The 14,631-nt window shown below is 36.0% G+C and overlaps 1 protein-coding gene across 1 annotated transcript in view; it reads right to left on the bottom strand.

Moving 5' to 3' along the window:
- The window catches only part of PTPRN2 (protein tyrosine phosphatase receptor type N2), a 627,414-nt gene that overhangs the window by 406,239 nt on the left and 206,544 nt on the right, over positions 1 to 14,631 (bottom strand). Inside the window, exon 4 of the mRNA XM_056484320.1 lies at positions 1,817 to 1,934. Coding sequence (XP_056340295.1) covers positions 1,817 to 1,934 — 118 coding nt within the window. The remainder of the gene's footprint in view (positions 1 to 1,816; positions 1,935 to 14,631) is intronic.

Raw genomic sequence — 14,631 nt, 5'->3', positions numbered from 1 at the left:
CAAGCACACTGAGCACACTGAACATATAACACACTTGATCAGAATCTACATGACACCAGATTTCCTACTGTTCTCTGACCTACAAAACACGTTGCAAATGGACAACCAGAAAAATCAATTAATGCTTTAAACTGTTGGCACATAAGATAATGCTTTCAGAAGCACAGCTTGGTGACTGCAGAAAATCTATCCACAATAGGAGCTGCTTCACATGAACACATTGGAAATTCTGATGTTCCTGAAGTATCAATATACAATATGTTGCAGTTTTTTCTAACACATATAGTTAAAATTGTAAACCATCTCAAACTTGTTAAAAACAGGAATTCCTAAAAGTGTGCAATTTTTTTTCAATACAAACCTCAAATAATTTCTTGTGTCTTCTTATATATTTTTATTTTTATATAACTATGAATCTGGAACACTGCAGAATATGGTCTTGATCTCATGGAAATCTGGCCTATTTTGTCTTACTCTCATGAATAAAAATTTTAGGTACTCTCTTAAAAAAACATTCCCAGAAGATATTGAAGATCACTTCTGATACCATCTACTGAGAGTAATCCATTCAATACTGACATTTTGTGTACCTAAGCAGTGAAAACATGTTTATGGATTCAACCACATGTTCTTATCAACTTTATGGTAATCTTTAGATCACTATCTTCTTTAAAAGTTAAGTTCCTATCTTACTGTGCTTCTGAAATAGTGATGTGATTTTAAGAAATGCTTTTGAATCAGCAAACGTGAAAAACAGGGTCAAAGTCTCTGAATTAAATCAAAACAAAGTGAGGCAAATACATTTCAAGGCACTGAGAAGTATCAGCTACACAGCATTTTATGTCCAGAAAAAAGCAATGTAGAAAAGAAATAGTTCTGCAATATGTGCAAACAACATACTGCAGTACATGAAGATCTGGATTCCAACATTCAATATTTTGCCCATCAAGGCTAGAAGCTCAGATTTATCCCACTATGATGAAAGGTTTTTTAACAAAAAGCCCTTTCTTTCAATTTCACTGCTTTTGAGAATGTATTTCTTAAAATCATGTAAGAGAAAGCAAAATTTGTCATTTTTAATTATTCCTAAAATTTCATTCTAGGGCTTGTGTGGCTGGGTTCTATTAAAAGCCTGTAGGACAGAACAGCCCAGGTAAAAGAGTCTCTATATATGTGTAACTGTATATGGAGATGATATAATTTCAGGCTGTACAACCATATCACTCTACAGAATTACTGACGTGTCTCTTGAAACCAATTACTGCAAAGTCACCTCTCAATACCTTTCAAGCCATGTCCCAACATTATTTTCTGTCATGAGAACTTGCAGGAATCTCTCCTCCCTGAACAAATTTTGAAACTACCACTAGGAATCTATGGACTTCAAATCAATTATAGGTATGTTTTGGAAGAATTTGACTTTGAAAATATAATTAGTCCCTCAGAATGTCATTCAATGCTTAGTCCAGAATAAAATATCTCCTGTAGTTGAGCTTTTTTTTAGCCAGTCATGGGTAGAGATGGCTGAACTGACACTAGACAGTGCATAAACTGAATGAAAGGCCTGATGTTTTGAATTCTGACACCTTAATTAACAATAGAATTGTGTTTCCTTAACTTAATAATAAAAAGAAGAACAAGGTCCAGGGGTTTAATTCATTCTGTCTCCTGAACACTGATGAACACTGGTGAATACCTTTATATAGATAGTGGCTTTTGTGATTTTTTTTTAAAAATTCTGCTTCTGGGCCAATCTCTTTCTTATTATTTGCAAATGTTTCCAAAACCCAAGTAAAAAACTCTACAGAAGACTTACCTTCCTGTGTCAGATCCTTCAGATGCAAACATATCAGGGTGTCTGCTGTGGATTTTGTGAATGGTTGAGAGTTCCTGACCAATAACATGCTGTGTGTAATCATCTCGCCAGGTAAAACCTGATAAATAACCAAACAAGCAAACAAAAACAGAATGAAAAAGATTCATTTTAAAAAAGATTCTGTTTAATAACTCGGAAGTTTGGCAAAAATGTGCCCTATATAAACAACATTTAAAAAAAAAAAGAAAAAAAAGAGGTCCCACTCAGCTGCAACCAAAGAATGACCTGCAGATTGTTCTCTTCTGTATGAAATTCTGTTAATGAAATTTTGCAAATGAAACGTCCTTGCAATGGAAGGAAGAAAGCAAATCACATGTGGACATTTTGAAATCCTTTGGTCTTAGTAGAATCTTAACCAGCTGCAAACCAGTTTCAATAGATTAAGAAAGGGTTATTTTTGATAGCTATGGAAATTATCCCACTATCTGTTGAAAGGTTGCTTCATTTCCACTCCATTCACAGCACACTGCCCCCTCTCTGTTTTCCCCAGGAAACATGTAGGCAAATTAGAGTGACAATTCATTAAGTACATGCACTTCCAATCTCATGGTAATTATACCTGAAATTATGATATAATCCCAAACATAATTGTTTCCTGATTTGTAGATTTTTACATGTTATAGTAACACTCCAGCTCATAGAATCTGGTGATACAATTATCTGTAAATATCTAATAACTAAATATCACAGCTGAAGAGAATTTCTGCTGATATGCCCTGTGCAGGCAACCACCATAAATCTCTCAATGAATATTGATAGAAGTTCCAGATATGGTTATCCTGATAAAATCTTCCTGTAAGAAGCCATCTAAAGAAAAATCCTCTCTAGCACCATATGCAGGCAGTTGGATCTGGATGTTAGAATCAGGAAGGGAAGCTGCTAGAACTTGGAAGGAGGATTTCTGGTTCAGTCCCTATTTTATATAAAAATTACAAACTTCATCACCATCTGGAGTCAACATGAGGTTTTTTGGTGTAGGCAGACCCTTAGGATGAAGATAAAACATCCTCAGCCTCAGCAGAACTGAGAACTTGGCTACTACACAACCTGGATGGGTGCTTTATTCATTAAGCTCTTCAGATTTTTCCACTGTATTGAATGGGAGTTATTTATCTGTTTACTAAATTCTAGAATTAAAAAAGAAGCCTAAATAGAGCATTTCTCCGTTCTGCCAAAGGAGACAATTCTGAGCACACAGAAGTAAAAATTACTTTAATATTTATTAAATTTTCATCCTAGAGAGGAGATGCTTAAATAAGTTCAATATACGTTTAGACAGGGCTAGGAAGCATCAAAACTATGCTGCTGTCTTGGATTTAGACAAGATTTAGGGGAGAAAAAAAGAAAGGTCCCATTTTTCAGATGGACTGCATCCCAAACTTCTCTTTTCATTAGTGAAAAAAATAAAAATAAAAAATCTGAACCAATGTAAGTATGCATGAAAGCTTTAAAAGACAAACAAACAAAAAAAACTTTCTAACATTCCTGAGATCGTTCTTTTTCCTTTCCTTAAAAAAAATATTACTCAAATTTATTGAGGAAACACTTCACCTGAAGCTACATTAGATGTTAATGGCTACAGTAAATGATTCCAGACACTTGGGAGGGGAATGAATATCTGTCTCTATCTAATCTAGTTTTATTTCTGATTCATCCTTTTCAAATGCAAATATCACCTTTTCAAAGATGCCATGTAAGAAGATGGATTCAAATAGTTTCAAAAATCTAAATCTAAGGCTGCTCAGAACATGTTTTTATGTGAACACACAAAAATGAGTCACCATGCACCAATGATTACTTTGATGTAATGCAATTAAAATGATTTCAAAACAAAGTTGAGATATATTCCATACCTATTTATTTATATATATGTATGTATATATATTCAGCTTTACTTCTCTGTCTAGCACCACACATTTCTGTTTGTTTTATAATGAAGGAGAAAAAAACTAAGACAACTTTCAATTTTAGGAGAATGTGCAACTTAAAAAATTCAGGTAAAATACATATGTAGTAAAATCATTAGCACAGCCTTAAAACTACTAATTTATGAACTATGAGTCCAAAATCACTACAGTTTCACTCTCTACCTCTAAGCCAATGCCACCCTTATTAAAGGCTAAAGAATACAAAACAAATAACATAAACTTTGAAGAAAAACACATTGAATTATTCTGAAGAGCTTTTTTCAAATTAAGGCAAGAAGAGTTCATCCATGGTACCTGCATACACATAAGAAATTAATCTCTTTGAATGCTGAGCAGTACAGAGTTTTATGCCTACAAACCCCAATGTTTTCAGTAAAAGAGTGGATGAACCCATTGTCTGTTCTTATTGACAAGAGAATGGTCTGTTGTTATCTTCAATGTACTTTTTCCTTCTGCTGCACTATTTTAAAATCTTTTCCTAATGCATTTCAAACCAGTAAGGATGCACTATCATTCTTAATGCTGTGAAAAATGCAACTATGGCAGTAAAAAAGAGTAAATAGATGAAAGAAAAACAAACTACTTGTTATACAGGGAATATGTCCTCAGCTCTATCTCCAGTCCTTCTAACTCACTTCAGTGTTAGAACAAGACATGGATGCAAAACACAAATTTTAACTAATTCAAAAACTCCCTTGTCAGTAATTTAATATTGCTGTCTCTTATGCAACGATCTCAGGAACTGCAGCTTGTCTAAAGTTAACCTCATGCCAATCATTTTCCAGCATTGTTTCAGTTTCAAAAAAATATTTCCCACACACTGAGCTGAATAAACCAGGGCATTCAAGAGCCATAATGCCTCGCTGACAGCGGCAATCAAAGTTAGGGCTGAGAGGAGCGCATGACGCCGCACGGCGATTTCCTGTGCCCTTTGTCTGTGCCGTCACACAGCCCCGGCCGCGGCACCAATTACCGCAATTAGTGTGCAGTGGCTGAGCAGGATCACAGCGGAGCCCCGCGCACTCATTATTTCCATGTCACCAACGGGGAGCGGCCAGCCCCCGATCGAGCATCCTCGCCGTCCCCCCTGCTGCTGCAAGGCCCAGGACTGCTCTCCCAGCCCAAATTCCCACCGAGGGACAAGGTCAAGGGAAGAGAAGGAGTCTGGAGGACACTGAAATGACGCAAACACTGTGACAGCAGCAGCCACAAAACTGCTCTCGCTTGAAGGTCATTGATAGTAGAGAGATCCCACGAAAAACAGCCATCATTACAGGTTTTCCCAACTTTTCATTGGTTTCAGCCCAATGTTTAATTTTTTCTTTTAATTTAATTGGAACTCCATAACCTAAATGTATGTGAAAAAGGAATGCCAGTATAAAGACAGTGAAGAGATTAATACTTTTATCAAACCCAACTGGAAGGTCAAATCTAATGGAGGTTGTCTGGATATGACACAGTCTTTCATATCATCAGATATCTCCCCAGGATTTTTATTTCCACATCATAGTCTATCAATATTATTATTATTATTATTATTATTATTATTATTATTATTATTATTATTATTATTACCCACAACTAAAAAATAATAAAATTGTTTAGGTCCCCATTATATTCAACACTTAGCAATGGCTTTGTCAACAAAGACTACTCTTCTAAGAATTATTAGTTGAAATCAAATCAAAAGGAAGCAGTTTGAATAGTGAAGAAAGCAGTTTCAGAGATTCATAGTGGTGAAGATGTTGGCTTTTATCTACAAAATTAAAATTAAAATTACTTTCAAATTCATCATAAAATTTCACTTAACCTGCTTAATTGCCTTTGCTGCTACAGCAATTAGAGAGAATTACTGAAAAATACTCAAAATTCAAATATGTATTTCCTTCTTCCAGCTGATCAATTTTTCTAAGCAATTGTAATCTTTTGTGTGGTTTTGACTTTGTTTTCCATCTTGGAGAAACGTGATGTCTCTCCAAATATACCTGACCACATCTTTAATGCATGTAAATTATAACAGCATCTTTTGAAAACATTCATCTGCTACTTCTCTCTCTAAACTTATTTTAGTTCAAACTTACTAATACAAATGAAATTCCCTCCCTCTGAAGGCCTAAGCAAGAAAACCATAAAAAGTCTTTTAACAGTTTGGAGGAGTTCTGGTGTAAATCAGAACTCAATAAATGTCCTTTAAAGAAACAACAGTTCTCACTGCCCAGAGATTTGGCTGTGCAAATCTTCCTGCTGCTGTTCCCAACCCTCTTCCCAGCCAGCATGGGTGAGGCTGAATAGGGATCTGCAGGAAAGTCCAGCAGAACCTTTGTCTTTAGTTCTGCATCAATATATGATCAACAAAATTATGTTTACAAACCAAGTTCATTAAAAACAACAGGAGATTATGCTAAATTTGCAGAAACCTATATACTAAAACTTGATCCCTCTTTGTCAGGAAAAATCCCCTTTATAAAGGCCCAAAACCCTCAGAATGATTCAGAATTAAAGCCAGGATAGGCACTATTTCTGAGTTGTGACATTATTTTTTCTCCAATTTTTTTTTAATGTTAGGCATTTTGTCCCTATATGGTAGATTAAAAATATTTTTTTTTCTCTGAGCTACCTTCAACTGCTACTTCATTTCAGCCAGGAAACTCTCAACTGTAGAGCTCAGAGACTTTCATCCCCCATGCCATGTGTTGCAAATTGTTAATGCCTACTTTAGCTGTCAGAACGTCTGCAGAACTGGGAATGATTTGCTTTCTTCCCTATTTTCACAACAGACAGGTCAGCGTAACGTACAGACATGCCTTTCTGCAGGCTGCCTGTCCACATTCTCCAGAGGAGCTGCTCTTGTTCCCATTCCAGACCTCCCTTTTCAGAGCTCAAGGACATACCAAATAATGTTCACATATTTCAGCTCTGGCTAAGTCAAAATTGCAGCTTTAATGCTGAAGTTGCTGTGTACAACAAAATTAAGCCTTTCAATTGCTATTGCTGTATTTCCTATCTAAGATTGCAGCCAAAAGATAAAATCCTGGTGTTTTGTCTTATAATAAAATTTCATCCAAAAGCAATTTTGCAATACAGCTTGAAATGACAAGTTAATGGCAAAAATAGAAATAGAGAAGTTAAACCCAGCTCTTAAACCACAACCTTTTCATTTCTCATTTCTGTGTTTTGGAATATTCATTTTTAGTGAAAATTTTGACTAAGACGTTTGCTACAAAATTGGAAGAAAGTCTGCCAAAATACTTTGTATTACACTTCCACAAAAACTTACTTTAACGGATTTTTTTTGCTCTGCTCTAACTTTGTGTTTCTTTCTAGATAACAAGAAAATCTGGTTCAGAATTTATTTGAAGACATGACTGGTGGTTACAACCAGTCGTCACCACTCTTGTCCAATCAATTTCAGCTGGAGCTGTGGTCATCCACTCCTGAAAGTCCTCTGGAGCTTTTTTTTGTTTCATTCCCTTTTCCACTGCCAGGTACCAGGTTTGCATTGGTGACTTGCCTTCTTTCGGAGTTTCTAGTGAGACCTTTCTAATATGGAAGAATTTCATTTGCTGCACTCAGCAGCAATTCACTCACACACTCAAAGAGCTTCTGTTTGAATGAACAGATGAAAGGGCTGCCTAAGGATTACGGCTTCAATTTTTCATATATTGTTTTATTATACATAAAAGCGATAATCTCCATAGAATTAAATTACAACCATGATCTGCTTACAGACCTGATTTTAATTTACTCTAAGCAACTATCCCAGAAGGTAGAGGGAAGGCTTTTCTCTTCAGTTTTTGATATTTTTCTATTATTTGAAAAAGACAAATGAGTGCTTCATTTGCCAAGGAGATTATAAAATGCTCTCACAGGACTCAGTATGTAACATTTTCTTACCTTTATTTCAGCTCTTGCAGAGAGCTACAAATAATTGGGTTTCTACAAGAGAAAGTTTCTAAGTGTTACATAAGACTTTTCTGCCACTGGAGCAGATAGCAATAAAAGAATAATACTATAATGCAAAATATATCTCCAGACTTCCACATGGAGCAGGTTACTTTCCAAAGAACATAGCAGAATGGATACTTGATTCCCAAATCTCTGAGATGAATCCCATGCTATTCACCGTGTCACATTGACCATCTCACAAACTGTTGACCCTCAACCCAAAAGCATATCATTCCACTCACAGAAATGCTTTTTAGGAAGGGTGGTTGTCTTGTTTCATTACAACTTCATAATAATGTTCAACTTTAATTTAAGTCATGGCCAAAGCCATCTATAAATTGAATATCTTTCTGCCCTGTCTATGCTGTAACCTATTTATTAAAAAAACCCATCAGCTCTAATACATGGTGAGTAAAGGTTCACCTCCTACTCCTCCATTTGCTTCTGTCCCTGTACTATGCACAGACATTTCCTCTGTGCTGTCAGCCCAAGGAGTTTTCATGAACATGAGGAAATATTCACATGCACTCAAAATAGTGACACTAAAATAAAGATGAGACTGCTTGTTTCACCGAGCTTTGAACCCAAATGCAGTAACTAGCAATCACACCAAGATGTAACTATTCCAAATTTAACCCAGAAAGGTCTGATGTTAGTTCCACACTGCGAAACACCTCTTTAATATATTAATCCTCTGCAATCTCCTTTTAGAATAAGTAGTGATGATTTTTTTTCTGTCAAAGTTACTTTCATTTTTCAGTTCCTTTCTCTTTCCTTTTCTATCTTATTATCCCCTTCCAAGATGTCTTACACCCCTCTACACTTTCATTCAAACTCAGAGTTTCTCTCAAACTCAGAATCTCTTTAAGTATGCAGAAATTGGTTGCAATGCTAGACTGTACAATGCTAAGAATGGAGATTTTGTCCAAATAGTAGTTATCCATGCATTTAAAATCAGCAGGTTTTCTGTCTTATTTTATTTAATCCAACTCATTTCATGCTATCAGTATGAAGACAGCCTTATTGTCACAAAAAAATATAGTTACTGGGAAAGGATTTTGAAGTATGTTCAGTCTGGAAATTAAACCATCACCTGTAACAAGGTAGAATTGGTTGAAAATGTGCTGGCACTTAAATCAGCACAGAAAATTAAGTGGATATACAGGTTACACTTACTCTGGCAAATTCATCTCAGACCTACAGTTCTTCATGTATTTTTAAATGCTTATGAGCAGAAATGTTCTTTCAGCTCCACATAGTGGTTCTCACCCCCATTTTATGTAACTGCTGGACTGTCATAGATGTTTGTGAAAAATCAATTTTCAGCTGTCAGAGCAGAGCTCTCAGCTGTACATGCAAAGCCAATACCCAGGAGTGCCACACCAGGCTGGACAGGGAGGGCTGCAGCTGCAAGGGCTCCTCCACCTTTGGTTCTGAACAAAATTCCCTCTGAACAAAGTACAGACAATGCACCAGCAGCATGTAAGGAGGGTCACAATGGGCAGAGCAAAGGCTTCTCCAGGACACTCCCAGTCTATTCCATTGGGAAACTCCATATTCCTGACACACTTGCCCTTAGTTCTGCTACTCATCACACTGTGCTGCATTATGACAAACACAAATTAAAGCAGGTAAAAGGTAATTTGTTTATTCTAAAGGATTGGAAGAAACTCTACATGCAGTTTGTGCAGAACCATGTCTTCCATTTTCCACTTTGAAGTAATTTCTCTGAGACTGTAAATTCTTCCTGGGACAGGCCATATATTGCATGCTTTTGCAGAGTCTCTTTCTACAACAATAGCAATAACAATAATTGTTATTGTTGCTATTATTATTAATAAAAGTCCAGCAGTTACAGAAAAGAGGGTTCCCTTAGGAATCTTGTAAGGATCTTAGAGGCTGGAAGCTTGGAGTTTTCCAGGGAACTGCATTAGCAAAGTCAGTTTGCCTGTAGCAAAGATGAACAATTTGCAGGTCATGCTGTTCCCTAAAATCTGATTAGAGCTCCTCAGGTTTAATTTTGAATTCACCCCATGTAGAGAAAATACACACACAAAATTTGTGCAACCCTGGAATAATTTTCAGCCGGAGGAGTATTTGAATTATCTTCTTTTTAATTTCTTATGCTCATAAAATTTTTGGGTATTGACCATCCAACCAACTGCAATGGAGGATACAATTACTGTACATTGAATGACAGGTAAGTTTTTAATTAAAGCCATTTTAGTCTTTGCATCTCAGGGCTCTGATTTACAACTCAATTCCAATTAAAAAATTACTGTACCACTTTTAAGCCAAGGTACAGTGTCTGCCCATGTATTAAGCTGTGTCTGTAAGTAAAAATTCTATCATTTGACTTATTTTAGCCAACAATGAAAAAGTTTTCATTAGGGAATCTCTGACTGACATGATTTCCAATATGGTGTTCATACTCCCTCCTTTGTTTCATGCAGTTAATACCTCAGTAAGCTTCAATAACGTTTTTAGACAATTCATATAGTGCTGATTCATGGATCCACACTGATGCTTTGTCAGCTGCACACACTATTGTTTCTTTACTGCTTTCTGGGGTTGATCTCTCTGTACATTTAAAATATGCCATGATAAAGCTGTGACTCAGTTTTACCACAGTATACCACAATGCCACTAAAAAAGGTTTTTTTAAAAATCTTTAAATTAGCTTTTGAAAAAGACTGTCAGTGAATTAAATATTTTCACTAGAAGAGCTGGAAAAGTTCATCAGATATGAACTTAAAACCTCTAAAATCTGAGTCTATATGAGGACAGTTTCTGTTGGTGTCTATTCATAACACATCACTGCATTCAAAAAGCTTCATCAGGTTTTTGCTTGTAACTCTAAAGAGCAGCTAGGTCTAAATGTAATTCACTGGAAACTCTGACATTAACAAAATGCCTTCAAAAAAGAAACAGTGACATAACACTGAAATAAAACATACTGAGAGGACATAAAAATTCCCATCAGTCCTGAGAGAAATTTTATCTTTGTGAGTTATATGCTTAGCTAAAATCCAAATATTCTCAAATAAAAGCTCCACTAGTTTCATGCCACTAAGGTCTAACACTAATTGCACAGACCTGTTATTCCCAGTGTGCTCACTATGAACTCAGAGAACTTTCTCTGGGCACAAACCATGGTTTCTGCAGGCTGAGCCACAGAGTGGGGAGCCCATGATGGGGGACCAGAAGCATCATGCCTTTTCTTGGATCTGCCCTTCCTCTTGTAAGGCAGCACCAGCTCTATGGCTCATTTCTCTATCTGCACCACAGAAATAACAACACACTATTTCAGGGGTTAAAGTTGTGCTGCATTTCTTGAGGCATTTGAATGTTGTAGAACTGTGCTGGTGAAAACAAGGAACAGTGGCAAAAAGAGAATTCACCAGGAGGTACTGCAATATGGCACAAACTAAGTGGCAGGTACTTGGATTATTTTGTTAACTTCAGTGTATTTTTACTATTTAAGGACTAGTAACTAATATCAAGGAATTTAATGTCATGAACATTATTTATTCTAGAAATTTGTTCATCAGTAGCTTTGAATACTGTAAAAAGCAGCAAATCTGTTTTAAAGCAACACTGAAGTGAAGCAGCAATGATGTTAGAGCATTACCAAAACACTGGTGGTATAGCTCTTATTTCTCACTGTTGGTATTGTTACAGAGGATAAGTCTGATCAGTGGCTCCCAGCTTTAAGAAATAATGATATTTTTCTAGATAATCAACTGCTACCTATTACCATACTTTTGATGTGGTGGAACAGTCATGTGCCTTATTTTCTACGTCCTCAGGGTATCCTGGTAAAATGTCACATGCATTTTTCTCCCACGTTAAGAAAACAAAACCTGCATATTAATTCCTTTTAAAGAAGGCATAAAATGCAATAAGAAAAGAACATTGATTATTCTATTCATCTATAAACTACTCCAATAGACATATAAATAATACTGGAAAATGTAATGTAGCTTTAATTAACAGCAGTGCTCCCCCTGTGTTATACCAGTCTTGCTAGAGATGAAACCTGCAGCAATCAATCTGATTGCTCTGAGAGCAGTTTAAGCTAATTCTCAACAAAAGAGAAAGTTAAAAAGCCAGAATATGGCACAATCTTTAGAAGTATTTTGTTATTTAAATTAAGATTTCTGTGTCACTGACCAGGTTTCTTAGTAGAGAAATTACAAGCAATTGTCTCTGTAAATGTAACCAAGAGCCGAGGTCTCCAAGAGTTCCATACACTCCACCATGGGTGTTCCAAATATCAGAATAAAAATGGCAAAGAACTGTCCTCTTCTAACTCCAAAATCTTTGTGGCTCAGTTGTCCAAATCTGTAGCTCAGTAAAGTAATCTACCTCAAAATATTTCCTACCACAGCCCCAAAAGGCACGAATCTTAGAAAGAGCAATGAGTGATTTTCACACAGTGCTAGCAGTTTCAAATAGAAAAAAAAAATACTTTGTCTAGGGAAACAACCAGTTTATTTTACACTTCAGGACTTTTTTTTGAAAGGAGGAAACTAGGAATAACTTGTTTTATTTACAATGACAAATAAAGAGAAACACAGGGCATTGCAAATTCAATGATTTATCGTTAATTTGCAATTCCTACTCACCATTTATTTCTATGTCTAGATATAAAGATAAAACTATATATATATTTTACTTTACATGCATTATATGACATTAAAGAAAATATTTCCTTCTCTCAATTACTTCTCAGCCAAATGCCAAAGGTTCAAACATATAAACTGAACATGTCTCTCTTGACAGCCAGATAAGACTGAGCTTTTCTACTTTACATTATATTTAGCAGTGAGTCAGGTTTGGATCATTTTGCTCTATGCAGTACCAAGCTATGCCCTTAAATCTATGACATTTTTAGAAGCCAAATATATTTAATGTTATTCAGAAAGATGATTTTTGATCAACCTGTTTGATTGAAAGTAAATTAGAATTGGTCAAGATCTCCAAGATTATGGCAAAGATGTTCACATTGATATGTCAGAAAAAAGACAAGTCTTTTTCACATCTATTCTGTATTTAGTAAAAAAACCAGTTTAGCTGACTGTGATGTTTATATACTTTGTGGATGTAATGTTTCAGGTTTGTTGTTTTCTGTTTTGGTGATCCCCATTACAACTCAGTCTAAATTAGATTGTGCAGCCACACCAGATTACAGCTGTGCAGGCACCACCACTGCAAGGCATGATGCACTCCCCAGGTGTCCCTGCTCCTGGAGCTCCTCTCCTGCACACTCAGATGTCACCTGGTACCTGGCACAGAAACAGAGCCATTTATTTCCCATGGCTCTCCTAGAGACTGAGCAGGTTATGCTGTATGGATAAACATGCTCTAAAAAATCTTTATCTCCATCAATACAGAAGTTTAGCTGGAAGTGTTGTCCAGAACAGGTCATGCTCCAGTTTTGGTGGAGCCTTGGATGGTGTGGGGCTTGTCCAGAAGTGGTTGGTTGAATGGGTGTGAAGAAATGGTCCTGAATGGGAACTTGTGTAAATATTGTACTGAAAAAGCTAAATTAGGTGCTTTCTCATTCTCCCCACATTATGGCCTTACATTGATAATAGGAAAAGAAAGCAGAATTTCTTTATTATTCCTGTTATAATTTACATGAATGCCATATCAACAGATTTGTTAGTCCAAATCATGATCATAATGGCTGTAAATCCTGTTTATTTCTAGTGCAAGCTCCTCGAATGGCCTTGAAGAATGCAAGGCCTTTTTCATAAAACAGAAGTCAGGCCCAAGAAATAATAGCTTCTAGTCAGGTGTTTAGGATTCAGTTATCCCTAGCTATTATAAAAATCAGCCTCAGGTATACAGTCTGCATATATCCCTTGTCTTACTATACTTTGCATCATTTTTGTTGGCCAGGGAAAATTTTCCTGACATAGTTTTGACAATCTCACAATTAATTTATCTTCATTTCATTGTGTCTTTAATAATACTACGTAGGCAACTGATTTCAAGCCTTTCCAAGTGGAATGAAGCAGAAGTGAGCTCACATCCCTAATAAATTGTTTATTGAATATTTATTTTTACTTGGATGACACAGTGTTTGTGAATCTGCTGGTGGTAAAGCCCGTGCTTACATGCTACAGCACAACATTTATTGAAGCAGATATTCTTGCCAAATCTATATTGCGTTTATAAATCTTCAAAACAAGCCCTGGTAAATGTCACTTCTTCTTAAATGCTTGGCAGAATCAATGACAAGTGATGCTGCCTTTGCCCTTGAAGAATTCATGTGTTTGGATCTGAGTCCAAATTCTAAAAACCTGTTCAGAAATACACGCAACATAAATGCACATGCAATGCACCAGAGGCACTGAGGAAAGGAAGAAGTTACTGTAAATGCAAAAGTTCAATACAAACAGGAAAGTCTTTAAGACTTCCATTGTAAACTCTGTGAAATGCACTACTTAAAGCCCATTACTTTCTTGCCATTCTGCATTGGAATATTTTGCAGTGGTCATCCATACACTATGGAAAAGCAGTCACCTTATGTTGATGTGGCTTTAGTACCTCATTAGACTTCTTTTGAAATAAGTATATATAAACTAAAAATCCAAATATAGATGTATAATATTTAATTCTAAAAACCATGTAGAAACTATCCTGGCATAATATCAGGCAATGTTATGGGCTGCATATTTGTGTTTCCTATGTATCTTTCATTTTCGGAAAGATAATTCTGATTTTTTTAACTATACCTCTAACATCCAAGTGAAAAAAAAATGCAAAAACTGAGCAATACAGTAAAAAAATGTTCTATGTACTCTAACTTCTTGCATGCTGCCAGTGAATTGTGGAACAGTCTGCTCAGTGTCAGTGGGATGCCCATCTCCA

This window comes from Oenanthe melanoleuca, chromosome 2, assembly GCF_029582105.1.
Source record: "Oenanthe melanoleuca isolate GR-GAL-2019-014 chromosome 2, OMel1.0, whole genome shotgun sequence".
Classification (NCBI taxonomy): Eukaryota; Metazoa; Chordata; class Aves; order Passeriformes; family Muscicapidae; genus Oenanthe; species Oenanthe melanoleuca.
This window is presented reverse-complemented; position numbering and strand designations above follow the sequence as displayed.